General features: G+C 38.0%; 2 protein-coding genes across 4 annotated transcripts in view; one reads left to right on the top strand and one right to left on the bottom strand.

Moving 5' to 3' along the window:
* The first annotated feature begins 2,263 nt into the window (after positions 1–2,263).
* Positions 2,264–17,452, top strand: CHDH (choline dehydrogenase). Of its 2 annotated transcripts, none has more exons than XM_086755921.1 (8): positions 2,264–2,327; positions 7,085–7,891; positions 8,340–8,491; positions 10,403–10,532; positions 11,198–11,332; positions 11,748–11,890; positions 12,715–12,817; positions 13,383–17,452. In XM_086755921.1, exons 2-8 carry the CDS (start codon positions 7,138–7,140, stop codon positions 13,799–13,801), a joined length of 1,836 nt encoding a protein of 611 aa, XP_086612047.1. In that variant the 5' UTR covers positions 2,264–2,327; positions 7,085–7,137; the 3' UTR covers positions 13,802–17,452. The 2 variants fall into 2 exon arrangements, with proteins under 2 accessions (XP_086612047.1, XP_086612046.1); XM_086755920.1 differs by lacking the exon at positions 2,264–2,327 and adding an exon at positions 2,483–2,787.
* An 868-nt stretch (positions 17,453–18,320) lies between these two features.
* Positions 18,321–21,994, bottom strand: part of CACNA1D (calcium voltage-gated channel subunit alpha1 D) — a 195,715-nt gene continuing 192,041 nt past the window's right edge. For both annotated transcript variants that reach the window (XM_086755918.1, XM_086755919.1), the window contains 2 exons: positions 21,558–21,878; positions 18,321–20,543 (listed from right to left, as the gene is read on the bottom strand). In XM_086755918.1, the coding sequence (XP_086612044.1) occupies positions 20,250–20,543; positions 21,558–21,878 (615 nt within the window). In that variant the 3' untranslated portion in view covers positions 18,321–20,249. The remainder of the gene's footprint in view (positions 20,544–21,557; positions 21,879–21,994) is intronic.

Below are 21,994 nucleotides of genomic sequence, written 5' to 3'. Positions count from 1 at the left end.
ACAGAAGTCATTTCTGGCCTTATTGAGGAAATCTGTGCAACAGAATCATGGAATGGTTTGGGTTGGAAGGGATCTTTAAAGGCCATCCTGTCCAACCCCCCCGCAAGGAGCAGGGACATCTCCAACCAGATCAGGTACCTCAGAGCTCCATCCAACCTGGCCTTGTTCAGGTTATAAACACAAGTTTATTAACACTTTCTAAACATACCTTTTTGCATCTAAGTCCCGCTCTCTACTAGTTAGGACTAATGTTAGCAGGGCAGCAGCTAGAACAAAGTGAAAGAATTTTTTTTTAATTACCATTTGCTTAACGTGAGAAGGGAAGAATAAACATTATTATTATTATTATGACTTTCAAAAATGGCTTTTTTTTTTTTTTGCTTAAGGTGACAGATTCTGAATTAATCTCTAGAAAACATTCTACTCAAATTGACCTTCCACTAGCTAAGTTTAAAAACACTGTAACTGAGAAGCATCAGCCTGCATTCTAACACTTCATTAAAGACTTAATAACTGACTTATAACTGCTGCTTGGCACATTTAAACAGTAACAGATGCTTGTGACGCTTGGTGCCCTGCTAAACAGAACAGTAATATTTAAAAATGCATTTTCTTTTATAGTCCTCTCAAGTTATTCATAGCTGAAGACACTTTCTTGTGGAAGCTAGAATTCGTAGAAGTTGTTAGTATTAGCTGCAAGAAAAGAAAATATAGCAAAACTGGAGCAGGTTAAATTATAGAAAGTCCTGAACAGTCACTAGGCCTAGAGTATCCATGTAGACAATACAGCAAACTTATTTTGTTTATCTACTTCAGTCAGCTTTTGTAGCTTGTAGCTTAAAAAAGATAATGTTCTGCTTTTGTTTAAGTTTCTGACAATGAAGATAATCCTGATTTATGCTAATCTGTTTTCAAGAATTAGGACCATAGAAGTTTAGTATGTGGACCCATCTATTACTCTTTAGTGGTTTTGGTTATTTTCTGGTTTTCTATATTGTTTTATTCTTGAGAAATTTGTACTTATTAATTCACTTTTTCCTGTTCTGACTGTATTTACAGTGTCTCTAATAATTATTTTTTCTACAGCAAAACATAAATGAGAGTTATGCCCTTTAAGCAACAATTAATTTTCCTTTTGTCTTTGAACTGAAATCTCAAGCATAGATTTTTCCATGCATTTTTCCATGCATTTTTCCTTGTAAAATATTTCACATTGTGAATAACCAACCACCCAGAGACTGTCCATTATTGTCTGCTTATCTAACTAGGAGCAAAACCCTTAACAAGTGATTATCCCTGAAAATTATTAACCATCCAATACATCCAAGCAGAGCAATAAGGAAGGACTTGGGAAAATAATAAGCAACTACAAGCAATATTGATGACACTGTAGCAGAGACTGTTGTCATTACAAGATGTCTGGAGAAAAAGCCAGCTCTCACAACAGATATCTTGATGAGTCTTCATTATATCATCATTATTTTACCATGAGCATTCTGAATGGGAAAACAAGGCTCTTGGGTTCATACCCCAGCAGCGCTAAGCCTTTGCACATTGATCCTTGGCCACTGCCCAAGGGATTTTATGGGACCTTCTGCCCCCCACCACCTTTTAACGCAGTTTAGCCTGCAACGAACATGCACTAAGGTAGGATGTACTGAAGACGCCCAGAGGACACAGGGGACACAAACGCCGGCTGTGCGGCCGCTACAGAGGCCCTGCAGCAGCCGGGGCCGAGGCCGAGGCCTCCCCGCGCCCTGCGTTTTCCCGCCGCTGCCCGCCCCACGTCCCCTCAAGCTGCATTACCGCTCCCGTTCGAAAACGGTTTCGCAGCCGAGGTGACACCACTGTCGAATACGTTTAAATGGGGGAAAAAAAAAAAAAAAACAAAAACAAAAAAAACCGCCTTTTGTCCACCCCGCTTAAGGGCTGGGTGAAAAAGTTAAAGCGCTCCCGGGAAGAGGCGGGGAGGCCCGGCCCCTCCTGCAGGCCCGTCTTTCACCAACCCCATCAGCTGGCGAGGCGCCAGGCCGCCCGGGAGCTCCCGCGGGGCGGGTGCGGCCGCGAACTTTGGCCCTCTGTGCCGCTCGGGCCGGTTTCGAAACAGCACGAAGTCGCTCTAACACATCTTTCACGGAGACCAACGGGTGCATTCCTGCGGGAGGTTCCACCCGCTCTCCCGTCCTGCCGCCCCCACGGACCTCGCCCCCTGCCGCGGCCACTCCTGAGCGCGGCGGCCCCGGCGCCTCACGGGGAGCACCCCCGCCCTCCGCGCTGGGGAGCTGTCACGGAGAGCGCCGCCGGGGCGTCCCGCGTGGGGCGTGCGAGTGAGTGGGGCAACAGCCGGTGGGCTGGGGAGGCTCTGAGCGGGAGTTCCTGGGAGCCCTGAGGAGGAGCGGCCGGGGGAGGGCGGCAAGCGGGCAGTGAGAACTCGGCGGGACAGGAGCGGGCGGTGGCTGCCGACGCTCGGCAGCGGGGCCCTCTCTGCTCCGCCGGCGGTGGCAGCCCCCCGCACAGAGGCGGCTCTGAGGGAGGCACAGGCCTCCCCGGCCGGGAAGGAGAAAGACGCGGCCCGTGGGTGTCCCGTCCTGCGGAAGGGACCAGGACAGGCCCGTGGTCCCCGTCCTGCTCGGGGCGGCGGGGCGGGAGCCGGCCCCGGCCTTTCTGTGGAGCAAGAGCCGCTGTAGGCGGCCCCAGAGCAGGCCCGCGGGCAGCCCGCAGGAGCGCACAGCAGCCTGACACCCTGGGCCGGCAGATACTTTTATTCCTAAAGGAGGCAACGGTGAGGTAAGTAGGCTTGAACCGTCAGTTTCAGCCCTGGAAGCGAAACTTACCACGAGGCTTCTGTAACTCAATGAACTTTTTTACTAGCGGGACTGAAGGGAAAGTTGGTCCAAAACGCTCCCACGGCAGATGAATTTAAACTGTGTACACAGTCTGCAGTGGGGGGGGTCAGAAAAAAGTAAAAACTGCTTTTACCTGAGGAGCTGTTCCTCCTGCGTCTTAGACAGACAGGCCTGACGGGATTTGGCAGCACAGTGCCGTGAAACTAAAGTCCAGCAAAGAGCCCCTTGCTCTGCTGCACCATGTATTATCCGTGCTGTTGGACATCTCCAGGAGAGGGTCATATGCCTGAGAGGATATTATTGTTTTGGCCCTCGCAAAATAGGACAGGAAGTAAAGTTTCAGCCACAGTGACCCTCTCCCTCTGTTTCAGGATCAGTTTAGAGGAACTGGGGTGTGATAATACTCATGCAAGAGGACCGTGTGTAGAGGGGAGTGGGTATGGATCACTATGACAAAAATAATTGTGCATTGGAACTCTTTTTTTTTTTTTAATCCATTCAATCCAACAAGGTATGTTAGATTTAAATTAAATCAGAATAGCTTGATTTTAAGCCTCTGCACTTCACAACTTAAAAAGCACTGAAATTTGAGAGTCATCTGCACACTGATTCCCCATCTTACTTAAATATTATGACCAGGACACTGTTGACTGACTTCATTCCCAACTCACTCTTTACAATATAAAAATTCTCTCAAATGTTACTCTCAAATGTTCCATTTGATATAAAACAGCAAAAAGAAAGCAAAGAAAAACATGAAATAACATGCAAGTATGAATCTGACAAATATACGTGGTGGAGTAGATTCAAAATACTACTTTAGTTACTTAAACATTAGATTTAGCTTTCTTGGCTGGTAATTCAGTCTTCTAGCCCAGGCAGTGGGTGCCCTAACTGTCTCGATACATGTTTTTGATTGCTTTTATTTCCAGTTTTACCAAAGAATAAGATAGCTTTGATTAGTTAAGAGTAATGATGCCCAGTGCCCTGTAACTTTTTTTAATTAGCCACTTCATCCCCCTCATGCATGGATACCTACCTTCCTCTACTTGTTGTGGTCTGTGAGTCCTTTAAATTTGGAAGTCTCAAAATAAGGTACGTGGGCTGAATCCTAGCACTTTTGCTTAGCTTGCTTACAGAGAGGGCATGCAGTAATATCCAGTGAGGCCCAAAAGACAATTTTTTAGTTGGTAGTAAGTACAGAGCATTCCAGTAGAACCATGTTGTGTAAACTTCCTTATTTCTACATATTTTGTTTTGACATAATCACTACAATATTTAATAAGAGCCGGGCATAAAACTATAGTGCCCTACTGGTTTAGTTGGGTTGGCTTCCCCAGCATATCTCAGAGCCTCAGATGACTACCTATTAGGATAACAATTTTATTTTTTCTCAGTTACTGGAAAAAGCACATTCTTGCTGAAACACAGTTCTTGGGAACGCCATGCAAGTTCTAAATTCTCCGTGGCAAAAAGGGCAGATAAAACTAAGGGAAAGCTGAGAGTGAAGATGCATTAGGTTATTCCTTGACTGATGTTCTCTTGTTCAAAGAGGGACTCCTGCAAAATTCCACAAGACTGTCTTCTGTAGAAGAACTTGAACTGCCAGAAACTCATGTATGCTCATAGAACTACATAGATTATTTTAGAGACGATATCATCATGTTCTAATTTCAGGACTTTATGATCTTGGTCCCTGATACCAACCCCTTCAATACAAGGTTGAATTGGTCTATGAGTTTCAAAGCCTGCACATGTGAGAGGCTCTTAACAAATCAGCTTTTAAGAGGGACTAGACTTCAGTATTAAAGTTCTGACATAAAGCAAGACACACTTAGTCCTGTAACCTCAATGCTGTCTTTGAAGCATCACTGGAGAGAGTATTTTCAGGAGCTCAGTAGCCACTGTTTATGCTGTAGGAAGCTGTAGAACTAAAGCCAGAGTACTAGAGCAAGCCAGTCTCTGACTGAACATGATTCCAGGGATTCTGCAGAATCTACCCTCTTCACAGAAAACAACTAGGTAGATTGTAGGCTTAACAGCAAACATTCTGGTTAGGAGGCACAGTAGTATTTGATTACATTGTAGATCCCATACCAAAATAAGCAGGCCAGTACTCATTCCAGAGTCTGTGAACCCAACCTATTTAGATAATAAGTGTTGACCATCTGTAGGACCAAAACCTAAGGGTTTACTTCCTCAGGAGTAGGATTGATCACTTCATCTCATCATGGTGAATCTCCACCAGAAAAAAAGAAACAACTTACATTATAGGTACAAAGTATCTTTCCCAGATTATCCAAGCTCATCTTCTACCAATCCCCTCAGGAATCTGCTGTTCCTGGAACAATAAAGTCCAATTCTGCAGGTTAAACATAGGTACTTAAAAATTGTAGCCCTGACAACAAACAAACAAAAAAAACAAGTAAAAAACCTCTCTACCTTTGCATCCTCCTCTGCTGTATCACAGGAAGCTGGCACACCTTCTTTCCAAGAAAGAATCCTTTAATATTCTCCACCTGTGAAAGACAACCCCTGACCTTCACCTGGGAACAATTTTGCATTAGCCATGTGAGAATCAGCTGTTTGAACTCTGGGCTCAGACCTATCCTCTGCATCCTTTTTTTTTTTAACAGACCAAACTGTTCTTCATGGTTGGCTGTTCATTTTCCAGAAGTTAGAGGGTTTGTACAGCCTGTTACAAGTTTTTCCTAGAGAAGAGCAAGATGTTTATGCTTATTTTCATCCTTTCTGTGAGAGGAAAAAAAATACTTTTGCATATGAGATTGTACATCAAATTGTAAATAAATATAGTTGTATGTTGAAGGCTTTTAATGTTTATCAGGAAGAGCTGGGCCTTAGGAGCTCATTTGTGCTCTCACAAACTGTACATTGTAGAGTTTCACCCGAGAAAATGAGTGCAGTCCTGTTCCACCTTTTAGTAAGAAAAAGCTGATTATTTCAGTGATTCATTAAGACATGGGAGGTTTTTTTTTTTAGTGAAAAAATCCAGACATTTTACAAAAATACAGAGCTTATACTACAAAATGTTGGATAACTATGAAACTTACATGTATGAAAATCAACATCAACAACTTAATTCATTTCAGGAAAATTAGATTTCACAAACATAATACAGTATTCAATACATTTCCAGGAGAAAGCTTGATTATTTCTTTCAGATGGGCAGTGCATTACAATGTAGCAGCATCTGGATATGTTGCTGTCTTTGGAATCCAAGGCAACTAGATAGAAGCCATGGGCCGGGGAGAAATACTGTATACAGCCCAAGGATATTCATTTTCACCAAAAGGAATGGTTTCAGTGAGACAGAGAGCAAGAGAAACACACTTCAGACTGGCCAGCAGCATTCATACCTGTGACACTTACACAGGCTGTGCAAATCTTGCATTTAGTCCCTGTACCCATGCAACACAGAGCTAAACCTGTGTTACTTGCAAGGCTCACAGGCTTTTCTGAAGACAAGAAAAACTGCCATTCCTACTCAGCCTAAGGATCTGGTGGTATTAGATTGTAACTGTCCTGAGAGTACTCCTGCAGAGTCTGGTTTTAGTAAAAAGGTAGAAAGCCACAGACGAACAGATTTTGCCTGTCCTATGCTAGGAGACATAACTCAAAAAAGACCAGTTTTTCACCTTAGGGATAGCTGAAAATAAGTTTCAAAGTTTCACTGTTACTTTTTTTTTTTTTTTTTTTTTTGTATAGACGTTGTCCCAGATTTGGTCTGGCAGAAGCTACAGTGGGCACGCTCATCATTTCTATTGTTGTGAATTGGCTGTGCAATATCCCTGACTGTCACAAACTTAGAAGAGTTTATGAAATTGTTGGGTTTCTTAAATTCTTACCTATTAGAGGCAGATGAATAGATAAGATACAGGATAAGCAAAGGTTTCCATCCTTTATGGTTTTGGCAAATACTTGAAAATGTGCTCCATGTATGTATCTCAGGAACAAGAAGCAAATCAAAATCAGGCTGCACATAATACAAAATAGTATGCCACTTGACTGTTGCATAGACTGCATTAAAAGAATAATAAGGAAGCAAGTTTCAGAGTAAGTGTTTATTGGTATTTTTCTTAACCTTTTGGATAGCGAGAATGGGTAAAGTATATCAGTTTTACCTGATGATGACTGACATTTTAAAGGTCATGCATTGTATTAATGTATTATACATGTATTATATCTTCACTAGGATTTTTGTTTGTTTGTTTTTCTAGGGTAAACCACTAGATTTTTGTTAGAGATTCTACGAGTGATACTATCAGTAAAGATGTCATACTTAATGAAAGGAGTTAAATGTTGCAGTGCAGTGAATGAGATGCACAAAGTAACGGGAACTCTGTTTAAAGCACATGTCTTAAAGAACATATTGGGCATCAATGAACCACAATTCAAAATGTCACATACATCTTCTCAACTTAGCTCTGACAAGGCGGACTCCTACAATTATGTCATTGTTGGAGCTGGATCAGCAGGGTGTGTATTGGCCAACAGGTTGACTGAAGACTCTCTCAGTACTGTCCTGCTTTTGGAAGCAGGCCCTAAAGATACCCTTCTAGGTAGTAAAAGACTGATGTGGAAGATTCATATGCCTGCTGCATTAACTTATAACCTCTGTGATGAGAAATATAACTGGTATTACCACACAACAGCACAAAAGCATATGGAGAACCGAATTATGTACTGGCCCCGAGGAAGAGTGTGGGGTGGCTCCTCTTCTCTCAATGCTATGGTATACATTCGTGGGCATGCAGAAGATTATAATCGATGGAGCAGGGAAGGGGCTATAGGATGGGACTATGAACATTGTTTGCCCTATTTTAAGAAGGCACAGACACATGAACTGGGGCCAGATCAGTACAGAGGTGGAAATGGACCCCTTTATGTGTCAAGAGGGAAAACAAACCATCCTCTTCATCATGCATTCCTGGAGGCAACCCAGCAAGCTGGGTATCCCTTCACAGATGATATGAATGGCTATCAGCAAGAAGGATTTGGCTGGATGGACATGACTGTACACCAAGGTAAATCATAAAGGGGTCCTTAAATAATTTGTATTTCAGACCCACCAGTGGTACTTCTGAAAGCATTTTGGAATATAGACATGTAATCTGCACTGAATGCCATTTGGTTGTTTAGATTACTGAACAGCTATGACACTCTGTATTTACACCATGTTCATTTTACAGCATCTTGCTATCAATCCAGGGTGTATTTCATTTAAAATTGCATTGGCATGCAAGTCTTGACTCATAGTTAAATTTGGGAAGGAGAGTAGGTTTTCCAAATGTCATTGTGAAATTTGTTATTTTAAAATAAAACTTTCAGTTATTATATCAAATCACATTTGCTTTGAACTGTATAAACTCTATGAAGGCCTTCCCTCTGTAAACATCCTGATTGTTATTGGCCAAAATCTTGAAGAATACTCAGCATGACTATTCTGATGTTCAATGTAAATATACATTGTAGGTCAAAGATGGAGCACAGCTAGTGCTTACCTTCGCCCAGCCATATCACGCCCAAATTTGTCAGTTGCAGAGAAGACACTTGTTACAAAAATCTTGTTTCAAGGAACAAAAGCCACTGGTGTTGAGTATGTGAAAAATGGGCAAAGGAAAAAGGTAAGAGATTTTTATTTTACAGTATGAAATTTTTTTAAAAAAACAAAGTTTTATCAAAAGTGGCCCTTTACTGTGCAAACTGTCTGCTTTACAGATGCTATGATGTCTCTTCGAGTGTATGATTCCTTGCTAGTTATTTTACAGTAGGTGATATTTCAGCTGAATCAATTTAGAGATTAACACCTCCATTATATTTCCATCTTTTGGTACTTGAGGGTACAAGCCGTAACTTGATGTTTCACAAGTGTTGTGTAAGGTTTCTGGCTGGAACCTGTGGTTCAGTGCAATCATGCCCTGTCTCAGCATATTGACTAGTATGCTGAAATGCTGATGTTTCTGGAAAACAATTCTGAAAATGCTGTTCTGGCATAGGAAAATCTGTAAAAGCTAGATACTGAAATGTGAATGGCTCAAGGGATAAATAATGAGTCATTCCCTTCTACATTGCCATTACGTATTGAGTTGCGGGATAGTAATGAAACGTAATGATGAAACATGCCTTATGGTTGTTTGTGCAATTAATATTTTTCAATCTCAGTCCAGCTTCCACTGAATATGTGATCACGTGGAAGGAAGCTTGAATTGCCATTACAACTTAACTCTGTGGATAAACAGTTCATTTTATGCAGCTTTCAATCCATTGACTTCTGTAAGACATAAAATATTGTCATTTTCCTAAACTTTCTACTATTACAGCTGATTATGGAGTATGTAACTAGGAAATTGCCTAAAGGGGATTTTTCTGTTAATAACTTAAGATATTTAGTCACAAACAATTATAAAACAATTTAAAAGTGTAATAGTAATATCTTAAAGAGAGGAGAGTACAAATTTTGACGGGTTGAGTTCTGTACGGCTTATGAGACTCAACAGGGAACAAGTGTTCTGTGACTGAACATCTGCTAAAAGTTAAAATGCAATATAAACAAACTGCTCTTTCATTGTCTAATGCACAGAACAAATCTGTTGTTTTCTAAGTGGATTGGTAAAATTATTAACATTAACAATGTAAAACTAAAGTTGCAGAAAATTTAATTGATTTTATGAGCTATTACATGTCTGTGAAAGCAGTGTCTCTGCTTGCTGTTCTTGTGCCATTATCAAGATTAATTTTGTTGAAGAAAGTCTTGGAAAGCTAATTACACATGATCAAAGACTTTCTGAATACTGGACCACTTCAATCACAAAATTCTTTAGCTGTTATGAATTTTCATACATATTAATACAGGTATTAATTACACATAGTGAATGATATGTATTTGTAGCATATATCATAAAAAGTACACCTTCAAAGTATTTCCCTTTTTTTTTTTTCCCCCCAACATCAAAATTGCAGGACTTGCTTGCTTTTACTTCCTGGAAATTTTTATACCTGTCAGGATGGAAAAGCTCATAAGCCAGTAGTGCTTTAGTGGTTGAGGGGCTTCTGAGGACTACAGTGAGCTAAGAAAAAAACGTGAGTCTTGGTTGAATTAAGAAAATAAGCTCTTGACAATTTTTGAGCTAGCATGTCTCTGAATTCAAAATCTTCCTTAGGAGTTTCAGTTTTAATTTACTAACCATTATTGAAACTGGAAGAGACACTTCGCTGACTGATCTGAATGTCATAGGTACTTCTTGCGTGGCAAGTAGCACGGGAGTTTGTTGGCAGCCATGGTACTGTCTCAGCTGAATGTTTCTGTGCCGTACAGTTTGAATGGATTGCAAACATAGGAAAAATATAGAAATTATCAAAGTGAAAGCTTGATCAAATCTGTCTGCAGAAACCTCCGTCAAGATAGGAATACATGTAAAATGGGAAAAATGTGAAGGAAGGGTGTCTAATGTGGATCAGAATAACATATCTCAACAGAAGCTCTTGACATGTTGCTTGCAAATAATGTTAGGACTTCTGCGCTCATTTCCTTTTAGGCTTTTGCCAGTAAAGAAGTTATTTTAAGTGGAGGTGCCATAAATTCTCCACAGCTGCTTATGTTGTCTGGGATTGGCAATGCGGATGATCTAAAAAAACTGGGGATCCCTGTTGTTTGCCATCTTCCTGGTAATTTTATTGTTTCTTTTAATTTTACATCTTCCTTTGGATTCAATTCGGAGACCATTAAATGGAATGAATCCATGAAATTGTCTTTATGTCAAGTTGTGTGGACTGAAACTGAGTGTTACAAACCAGGGGAAACATGTATGGATTTTAGAACTGAGTAATAAACTCCTACACTTTCTTCCCTACATTTGGTAGTGAAAATGCCTTTCTGAAAAGTGCCACTGAGTACCTTCAAGGTACAGCAGCATACTTATTTAGAATTTTGAATAAGTTTTGATGCACAACAGATTCTGTAAACTCCCACTGTCATATATATTCGAAGACAAAAGGAATTACATGAAATTTTCCTTTAAACTAGAAGAGTTAGTACTGTATTTAGAAGTCATATCTGGCAATTTTAGAACAACTTATGTCTGCTATTTAACTTTCTATTTTCATTCTAGTTATGCTATGTTTATGTAAAACCTTATGAGCAAAAACATGAGCAAAAGGCTGATATGACTCATGGTCTTGGTCTTAGTCATCACTGCCCTTGTAAGAGGTTAGTTTAGTTCCCATTTATGCTGTTTTCTGGTTGCAAATGTTCTGTGTAATTGTTCTGAATGAAATAACTTTTGGGTTTTTTCCCTTTCTCCTCCCTCCTCCCGCTTTCCGCTCCCCTCCAGGAGTAGGCCAAAACCTTCAAGATCATTTAGAAGTGTACGTCCAGCAAAAGTGCACCAAACCTATTACTCTATATAACGCACAAAAGCCAGTTAACATGGTGAGGATTGGTCTAGAATGGCTTTGGAAGTTTACAGGTATGAAACAAAGTATGCAATCATTCTACCACTGATTGATTTAGAATTATTACAGCCTTTTATCCATGAGTTTCAAAGTCTAGGAGCCTTCATATATAATTTTTTTATATTCTGGGAAATAACAGGAGCTTACAAATGGACTTGAACTATTTATTTTTTTCTAAATCAGAATCTTTTAAAACAGTTATTATACCTTGGGTAACAAAGGAGAGTTTTATATACTGTTTTTTTAACATTTCTGTATCTCTCATCTAAAGAAAAATTCTACATTTAAAAATCTTGGTGCTCCTGAGAAAAGCTGTTAAAAAAAAAAGAAGAAAAAATTATATTTGAAATAGATATCATGTCAATAAAAACATACTGTTGAACTAAGTTTTCTTTTATTGTTATTTTCTCTCTCATTTACATTTTCTAGGTGAGGGAGCCACTGCCCACTTAGAATCTGGTGGTTTTATCCGAAGTGAACCAGGGGTTCCTCACCCCGACATTCAGTTTCACTTTCTCCCTTCTCAGGTGATTGATCATGGTCGAGTTCCTTCCACAATGGAAGCTTACCAGGTGAGTTGTTTAAGAACATATTCCAGTAATCTTCTGTAGCAATTAGTAAGGAAGCTTACACTTTATTATAAACATTGATAATTTGGCTATATACTGAAAAATATTTTGTTCAGTGTAATACAAAAAGAGCTGGATTAACCTCCTACATTGGGGAAAAAAGATAAGCTTGTTCTTTGATATTGCTAGCAAAGTTATGTTCCTTTTTATCTCTGGGAAAGCAGGTAAGCATTGAACTGCTGTTTAAGTATTTGCATTACTGACGCGCCATAGTGCTATTGATCAGGATGTCATTGTGCTAGAGGCTGTACAAAACTAAAACAAGGTGTTCCCTGTTCCACTGAAGTTAAGACAGAGATTTAAGCAAGAACATATGAGGCCCCTCATTTATTCATTGGCATAAATCCAAGCCCCATTTTAAACTATGATTTTGTTCCAAAAGTCTGTGCTAATGCTGGGGAACTGTCAGTGAATATACATGTTTCTTCTTGCTAATCTCTTTTCTTCTGTGATGATAGTAATTTGCTCTGTTTGCTGATTGTATTAGAATGCTCTGCTACTGCTAAATTGAAATGCTTTTATTTAAAATTAAAAGAACAGCTGTGAGTTGATAAGACAAGTGTATTTCCTTTCCCTTATGGAATATCATATTTACAATAAATTTATGTTAAATGGTAAAACATTCAATCGCATTTTCCATTATCTCCCTTTAACATTTACATTTGCTTAATTTGTAAAGACTGTCCAAATTGAAAAAAAACCAAACACACAGAATTTGGAAATATATCTGGTGGGACTGTGTCATAAGCATAGCATGTGTGTTGCAGGTCCACGTGGGGCCCATGAGGAGCACGAGTGTGGGCTGGCTGAAGCTGAAGAGTACAGACCCAAATGACCATCCTATCATTGAGCCTAACTACATGTCAACAGGTAAACACAGTTGCTCCTTGCTCTGATGTCAACTTAATTCCTGCCTGTTTCAGTAGCAGATTTTCCTATCTACTTCACACCAGTTCATAAGTGCTCATTGGTGCATTGTTATTTATTTCTTACTTATAAAAGTCAATTTGTATTAAAAAAGGCCATTGTGCAAAGCATCACACCCCTGTTGGGGATGCAGTCAAGGTTCTAAGTGTTTGCTGTATCATACTGTTAATTTCATCCTCTCCTCTGCTGTGAAGGGATCTTGTTTGCTTCTTTGTGCTGAGACCTAGTGTCCTTGGCTAGACAGGGGGTATAGCGAAACAAAGAGCAATTCTTCATAGTTCACCTATTCCCTCTTGGAATTGTGCAATATAAGTGACAGTTTTGTTCACAGTGAATGTAAATATCTGTGACTTTGAAAAATATTCTACTTTATTATGGCTTTCAGCAATAAGTGAGACTTTCCCTCCAGCCTTTTTTCTTTAATGCTGTTTTTTTTTCTGTTACACATTCTGTATGTATTACTAAATGAAGGGTGTACTTAAAATTTTCTTATTTTCTCTCCATACAGAAAGAGATATTTGGGAATTCCGCCAGTGTGTCAAGTTGACCAGAGAGATCTTTGCTCAGAAAGCTTTTGAAAAATTTCGCGGGCCTGAAATTCAACCAGGAAACCATGTTCAGTCTGACAAAGAAATAGATGCTTTCATAAGGCAGAAGGCTGATAGTGCTTATCATCCTTCCTGCACCTGTAAAATGGGTCAGCTTTCAGATAGCACTGCTGTAGTTGATCCCCAAACGAAAGTAATTGGCGTTGAAAACTTGCGAGTAGTAGATGCTTCAATAATGCCCAGTGTTGTCAGTGGGAATTTGAATGCTCCAACTATTATGATAGCAGAGAAAGCTGCAGATATAATTAAGGGCCTCCCATCACTTCAGGAAAAAAATGTTCCTGTATATAAGCCCAAGACCTTGGAAACACAGAGATAAACAAATGTTCTCATCCTTTCACAACTTTTGCTACTTAAGTTTTCATCGGCGTGTTGGTATCTCATACTGAACATGCCAACAAAATAAATACCATGCAAACCAACATATCCTATTAAAATAACTGTTAATTTGAGCCATTCTTTATATTAGACTACCTCTTCACTTTTTAAAATCGGTTGACTTAACCTGCTTACAGTAGTAAAATGTGACCTTTTGCGGTACACTTAAAATTTTTTTGTTGAAGAGAAGCTGTTTCTAAATGACAAGACAGTTGTGCACATACGCCAGAAATACTGTGCGATTGCATGAGGAATGGAAGAGATTAATGTGTGCTATTTTTGAAAATCATTATGGTATGCCTTGTTATTTAAAGGAAGGATTTTAACTGCTGTGAGAGCGTTACCCGTGATAACAGCTAGTCACTAATCCCCACGCCTTGAAAAGACTGGTTAAATAAATGTAAGCATTTACACAGTTTTATATTCACAGGCCAAAGTAGTACGTACCAAATTCATAGGAAAGTGAGGAACCTCCATGTGTTCAGAATTTGTCAAGTGTGTTTCTTAATAGGAATGCACAGTTTACAAATCCTCACTGAAAGTTAGACTTCACTATGCTTAGCAGTCTTAACTATGTAGTATTCAGAAAGATGTACATTGTACTTATCAGAAATTAATTTTTCTAATAAATGCAGAACAGGAGCTGATCTTTATAAAAATACACTGGAAAACTGGAATTTCTCCTTCCTTTTTTCACAAGGAGGTTAGGAGAATTCAGTTCTCCATTTAAGCAGATTTAGTTGCACCACTTTATCACCTTAGTAAGAGGTCTGCATTTTCTATAATGTCCTTAAAGTTACTGGTCTTCGCTCAAAGATGAGTGTTTGCAAAAGATCTTTCTTAGCAAATATTCTAAATGGTGCCTTACTATCACTCAAATTTTATTTTAAAAATTACAGCCAAGGTAGATTTAAAATTAAAGGTTACTCAAAATAACTGCAAATGGTCAGATATTGGTGATACAAGAGACCTTTTTAAATTAGAAGGCAAGTAACTTATTCAGTGAACCAATGCTATATTTTAGTTAGAACTTACATCTTTGTTTTACTATCTTCAGATGGGTAAAGCAAGATACATGATCTTTCACGGCTGTTTTCTGTGTCAGTCACTTTCAGATACTGCTTTTTTTTTTTAACAAAAAAACCACTTAAAGAAATTGAACTCATTGAATGAAATTGAATCTATTGAATTGTTTGGATTTATTAAGTATTCCAAAATAACTTCTGAATATGCAGCTGTCAAATCATAAAGTAAAAGCTTCTGTAGCCTAAAATTGCTAAGGACTTGTGGTAAACAAAATAAGCCATTTCTTGCAGAAAAAATGGAATTTTACACCATTTGAGCAGATTGTAAAACAACTTGCTGAGTCAGATGTTGGCTAGAGAGACAACTGCAGCTGTTTAAGGCAGATACTTCTACCTGGTGCTGCTTGCTGTAAGGTAGTGGCTGGAAGCCCTGCTGCTAACTGAAGGAAAGGACTTAATTCTTTAGAGTATCTGCATCAAGAATAAACAAAAATTCTGAAAATGGAAGGTGATAGCAGTGACCTCTGCTCCAAAAAGGAGACAGGTAAACCTTTTCTATGTATGTGATGCATTCTTTTGGAATGAGAGCAAGAGCAAGAATATTTTTAAGACATAGGTTATTGATTAGTTGTGTTAATAAGACAATTCAAGTAATGTAGCTGTGCATTTGGGGAAAGCATGAACTGTGTATGGCGTACCTTATTATGGCATAGTTTTTATTCAGCACCTGTGCTTTTGAGATTTTCATTTAAAGGTATTCAGTAGATATCTTAGTGTCATCTGGAATACAAAGTATTAGGATACTCAGAATAACATATATTGGTAAGACTTACCACAGTCCTGTGCAGTTGAGAGGGGAAGCAATTTAGAAAGACGGAGAATTCGAGTTCCTGCATTTGCAGATTTACAACATGAGTTTCCACTCTAGGCATGCAAGATGGGAATTGTTAATGTGCAACTGCAGAGGATTAACTAACCACTGTCTTACATAACTTCTTACTGCACACATCCTCTGCCATTATGTCAAGTTCTAAAAGATGAGGAAATAGCAAGCTTAGATAAAGATGCCAAACTACACGTGTGTCTTGTGTTCAGGTACACACTGCTGCATTGTGCAGTCAGATAATCAGGCATTAAGTCCGAAACATCATAACCTTTTCTTGCAGTTCTAAACTTACACAGACACCTTGCAAATTCCTCCCCTTCTAAACACATAAATATTTTCATTGCTGTGAACCACAGTTGCTTTATCAATTTAGGCCTCACTTCTATAGAATGTTGAGGCTTCTTCATGACATTCCTTTGATGCAGTGCTAAAGAAATGTCTCACATACTTGAAAGTTTTGTTGCCCTGGGGAAATCCTTAGGTCGAATCAAGCTACCATTAGTTTCTCCTGCATTGTATCTGGTTGCTGATACCAAATTCCTGTTAAAATTGTTCTTACTTCTCGCAAAGTCAAATCTGCTAAGGGATACTTAGAACAGGTACAGGATATTCTAACATGCTCTGTGGAGCACTGGCAGTCTGCTGGCTAAAATTAACAATCATCTCTTACACCTTACTGGATTGCAGAGCACAGGCTGATAATTCCAGTATTTTACTTATTTAGTAAAATAATACAGTGTATAATTGAATATTATTCCCAGTTCTACCCAAATTTTTCCATAAATATGCAGATAATACAACATTATATATTCATAAACAGTTAACTATAAAAGCTGTTTGATGTAATAATTTGGAAATTACTAGACCTGCCAGCTTGGCTTGAACCAGCAATGGTTCTGCGAGTGAGAACACCAGCATTTCCATGGTAATAGCTTGCTGCAGATGCTTCAGACAGTTGGAGGTCTCTGGCTGGGGACAATGAGATTAAGAAAGAAGAGTAACCAAAAATGTTTATTTTCTACACATATTTCAGTTCAAGTTGCTGTAGCATGAGAAGTGCTTTTAAAAGCAGCAGAAAATAGCTGTATTTGTAAAACTGCATTTTATTCATGTAAGGCCAGTCAAGGTTTTGTACACAAGAACTTTTGATGTTTCTACAGCATAAAATCCTTACCAAGTGCCTCCTTTCATTTAGTCTGGAACCAAATGAGGCAGCTATATAAACACTGGAAAACTGGAAAGTGGGCTTGGAATATGCATTTCCTATAAAATAAACAGAAACTAATTTTGAGGAATAACAAAAGCAGGAAGAGTTATTGTGGAGAGAATACAAGCATATCTTGTTAAAGTATTACAATTTTTAGTCTTTATTCTTCTAGCATCCAAGCTCCAAAAAAAGACACTGTTCAAATATGAACATATTTTATATATTCACTTTTTCAGTTAATTTACTTCACTGTAAAAAATTATCAGTGTTTCATTATTTACCAATGTTTTGTGTCATAATAGACACTTAAAAACAAATCTGGAAATTCATAAGATAGACTTTAATTGTTGAGACATCTTCTAGTTTTTCTGAGTAATTACTATGATTAGCAGTGTTTTAAGGTGCCGATTACTATATAATTGTGCATATATTGACTACTTTTTTCTGTGTACTTTCATAATAAAATTGAACAGGTATTCTGTGTATCCATATAGATGTTGTCCCTTAAACCATTAACTATATAGAACATGGTTTGTAACTAAATTTCCTTAATTATATATTTTTGTGAGGAATCTTCCTAGTATATCTGCCCTAAAGAGTCTCCCATCAGACTACTGAAAGCTAAGGACTGATCATAGTAGCAAGAAAATACAGTGAAGTCAGCATATTGTTTTCTGTCTCCTTGGACAAATAATTAATTTAAAAAATTGTCATCCAGATTAATCTGCCAAATGTGATGTATTATCAAAAGTCCATGCAGTTAAGTAAGCTAGTCTGGGTTTTGTTTTTCTCCTCTTTTTTTTTTTTCCTAATGTTCAACTTCAGTTGCCTTAAAGGCAATTTTCAGAAGTGGGCATACCACAGTAGGTGGAACTTTGAAAACTACTCATTGTTATTTCACAGTGATACCAGATCCAGAAAGCACCATTTTGGTCTCGTAAAGTTTGTGTCTGTAAGCTGGGAAAGTGTAACAAAGTGACTACGGCTGAGTGACTGATGGGTGATACGCCAAGGGTTTCCTGGCAGCTAGCATGAAAGATCTGTTTTGACATTTTAGGGGATTTAAAGTCAGATTTTCCTAATTGTTTCCATAGATCTGTATCTGGGAAAGTAACAATCCCCTAGATAGTAGGGGAGTAATAGTACCCTTTTTCATACAAATATTCCAATAACTTTATTTCTTTCTGGTTAACAGCAATCAATCATAAAAGACTTGCACACTATGATAGTGTAGACTAATTACTATATTCCGCACATTCCCTCCCAATTCTTCAGACAGTGCAAACAGAATTTAACTTTTGGAGCTTCCTGGTGAAAAACTATTAGTAAAAAGAGTCCCAAGTATAATAAAATTATTACACAGTTTTATTTTGAAGAACATTTTGCATTTGTTTTAATACAAAATGATGGTCAAGAAATAATTTACAAACCTTTAAGTTCTTATCCTGGCATTTGAAATAAGAATGATTTCAGAGGAAGTTTGTAAGCTATTCATAGGAAACTTGTCATTATGTACAAAATGTTTATTGACATGTTTTAAACATCACATTTGTAAAAATGTGAACTGGATTGCTATCTAGCATATGAACTACAGGTAAAACCTGGTAAGATAACTTGTTAGAACAAGTCATTGTTATCCAGTGCTAACAAAATAGACAGTAGCTTTCAGTATTTTTTTATTTTCCTCCAAGGTTGTATTAGCCTCAAAGTAATTTCAGGGTTTTACTGCATTGTGAACAATATTTAAGCCCTCTCTTGATTGCATAAAAATAAATCTTTGAAGTAGTACACACAGAACAGCAGAAAAGTAGAGGCAATAAAACGGTATACTTCTTATATAATCAAGGTTTTTGGTTCTGTGAAGAATAATTATATCGTATTTCTTTTATTTCCAAGCAGAGTAAGTAGTACCGAAGTAAAACATTTTCCTTTAGCTGTGAAATATTTTCTGCCCAAGATTCTTCCTATCAAAGTAGGGTATGTAGGTTATGTACTTTGTCAGAACTAATTCTCTCATGACCAGTAATATCCTGGCATGAACTTGCCAAATTTTAAATTATTTTAGTATTTATTTTTAGTATGGGATTAATAAAAAAATAAAATTGCAGCTTATTTTTCAATCTAAAAGTTAAAATAACTTTAAATCTTTTACCTTCCCAAGTATAAGACTGTAAATAGTCAACTGTGCATCCCTTATACAGAGAGATTCATTTGACTCAATTATTAAAAAAAAAAATAAAATCTGTTCTGTTGCCAAGTTCAAACTTGACACTTTATCCCAAAAACAGATTTACACTGAGAGGTGGCTCTATTTAAATATTTATGCTATAGATCTATATATTCCAAGTAAAAATACTTATATCTAGAATTCTGTGGAGAGTTAACAATAATTAGGGTCCATAAATATTGCTGCAGTTCAATTACGGTACAATAATTACAAAATATAGAACATCTCTTTACAAATACAAATCATTGTATATTACAATTCATTTACAATAATTTCTACTATATAATTTTTAGCAAACTATCTTACCTAATTCTACTATAACCTGGTTGCAAGTGCATTAGTAAGAATGCAGTTATTCCAGTATATTTTGCCCTTAACGTGATAGTCATAAAACAGACTATCTGAATGATATTTTCCTATGTAAACTGGTGTTACATATGACAGATTATTCTTTATATAACTTCTTTTTCCACCAATCTCTAACAGGTAGAGCATGACAAACTGTATTTTAGAAGAGCATTAAGAAAAGAAATCAGGAGGCAAGTTTGAAAACAATGTTAGAATGGATATGCAACGGGTTGCTGATATGCTATTGAGTACTGAGGTAATGACATTATCGGTTGTCATCACTCATCTCGTGTTGCTATTTCCCACACAATTTTGTGCCAGTCTTACACAGACATTTTCATTGACAAAATCCTGCTCTACTATGAAGGACAGCAGCACAAGGCTGAAAGACAGGCAAGATATTACACCTCAGAATCCTGCTCTAGCCCTCAAAAAACTGATTGTCACAATCTGCTTGGTTTCAAAATAACCTTATTCCCACAGAGCAACTGAAGATTCTGTGGGAGGAGAACTGACGTACGGCAGCTCTGATCACATTTCAGCAACCTGGAGATAATAAATTTATTAGTTATGGCTTCCTTGAGGTGTGACATCACTTGTACAAAACTTGATTGGTTATTCACTCCAGCTAGTGCCTAGCATCTTTAAACTATGAGGCACTTTTTCTGTTATTAAAATCATTTTCCTTGTTAAATACTATAAGCTCGTGATGCATATCATTTCATCAGCTAAATCTTCTTCATATCGTTCTGTTTCCGGTTCTTCATCACTGTAACCAGGACCAAAATCTTGAAGTTCATAATCTTGTCTGCTTAAAATGGGAAACATATCCCCATTGGTCCCATTGCTAATATTTCCATTGAGAAGATTACTTGCTGCACTTTCCATCTCATCAATAGTCATGTCACATGCATCAGCAATCTCATGTTTTGTAGCTGAAACAAATTTAGGGTCCTTTGCATATCTTCCTAGGCCTTCAGATATAAGTACCTGGCAAATGGAGGGAAAAGAATGAGATATACAGTGGAGTATCAGAACACACAAGTCACAGCAACATTTCTCATTTGTGGAAAATACTAGAAACCCCATGCTGAATCACCACAGCAACCCACAGCAAACAGCATGTGTAAAGAACAATCAAATCAAATATCGAATGGCTCCAGACCACACTGCATCAGTTATGTGATAATGTAACCAATAATGCAACACATCTGACATATCTTTAGAAACTGGGGAGTAGACTTTGATCAACATCAATCACGAGGCTGATATACTAAGACAAAGGTTAATATATTATAGATGGTGTAATTAGAACAATTACCTGAAACACAGAATTTTGATTTGTTCTCGGACTTTAGAGTACTTGGAAGAAAGATGCTGAAGTCTCATTTGCAAATAAAATTTAACAAAGTGTACTGTTTAGCTCATAGCAATGGAAAGGAAGTGAGAGATGGAAGCAAGAAGAGTAACTCACTCAGAAATGCTATATACTCTTATATTAAAAAAGATTTGAAGATAAATAGAATTCTTAACATTCTTTAATACATCTACAAATTAATCATTGTAGTTGTTATTCACCTCTGCATTTAGTACACTGATTCATAGAGTTCTTGATCTTTTATTCAGAGTACTGCAAAACCCGTGATGTATTTGTATAGAAACAACAGAGAGAACAGGCATACGCATCCTCTCTTCGCTAGGACACTGGAAGGACACTTTGTAATTGATCCTCATCTAGAAAACTTAAATTTCAAATATCTTTGAAATCTCTCCAGCTCTCTGACACAATAATGTTAAGATTTGTTTTCAGTAGATATTGTTTACTACCTGACAACCACAAATAAGTTCCCCTGTCTTTATCTAAAAACAGGTTTGGTCTTTGAAACTGTAAATACCACATTTTCAGAGAGACAGATAACGTGAACTGAATTATCTGCTTTTTAAAGTTAACACAAAACTTGAACAGACACTCTTAGTTACTTCAGTGGTTTCTGTAATACTTACCGCTTCTACCAAACTGTCTGCACTCCTCTGTTTGTCACTATGTTTATGCCTAAAGTCATTAGGTACAGTTAAATTGGCTGGTGTAAATGTTCGGTAGGAAATATCAGGGTCATCTGTGTACCAAGAGCTCCTATGCAGGGAAGGCAGGCTACCATTCATATGCTCTGTAGATTCAGCCCTATCAACCTGGATTAGAGGTGTGTAATATGGAGTACGGTCCCTGTTGGGAGGGGTTGCAGGTGGGGTAGCCCAGGAACGCGTTGAACGACTTGGTGAATGTTTATGAGCTTTGCTGGAATCCAGACCTGCAACAGCCATGACCTGGTAAGGGGAAAAATTTCAGAAGTCAGTGATTTCAAATGCTCAGTCATACTCATTTCAGCAGTTAGTTCAAACAAATTGTTCAGGCAGCAGCTATGCAAACATAACATTTTTGA

This window comes from Chlamydotis macqueenii, chromosome 10 (assembly GCF_036417535.1).
Source record: "Chlamydotis macqueenii isolate bChlMac1 chromosome 10, bChlMac1.mat, whole genome shotgun sequence".
Classification (NCBI taxonomy): Eukaryota; Metazoa; Chordata; class Aves; order Otidiformes; family Otididae; genus Chlamydotis; species Chlamydotis macqueenii.
The sequence above is the reverse complement of the archived record's forward strand: the minus strand, read 5'-3'. Positions and strand labels throughout refer to the sequence as shown.

What these genes read in the sequence shown, in the direction of transcription:
- CHDH (XM_086755921.1), top strand. Translation starts at nt 7,138, where the DNA reads ATGTCATACTTAATGAAAGGAGTTAAATGTTGCAGTGCAGTGAATGAG. An exon ending in TGTTGTTTGCCATCTTCCTG is followed by an intron (nt 10,533 to 11,197) that starts GTAATTTTATTG and finishes GCTCCCCTCCAG; the next exon opens with GAGTAGGCCAAAACCTTCAA. An exon ending in GCCTAACTACATGTCAACAG is followed by an intron (nt 12,818 to 13,382) that starts GTAAACACAGTT and finishes CTCTCCATACAG; the next exon opens with AAAGAGATATTTGGGAATTC.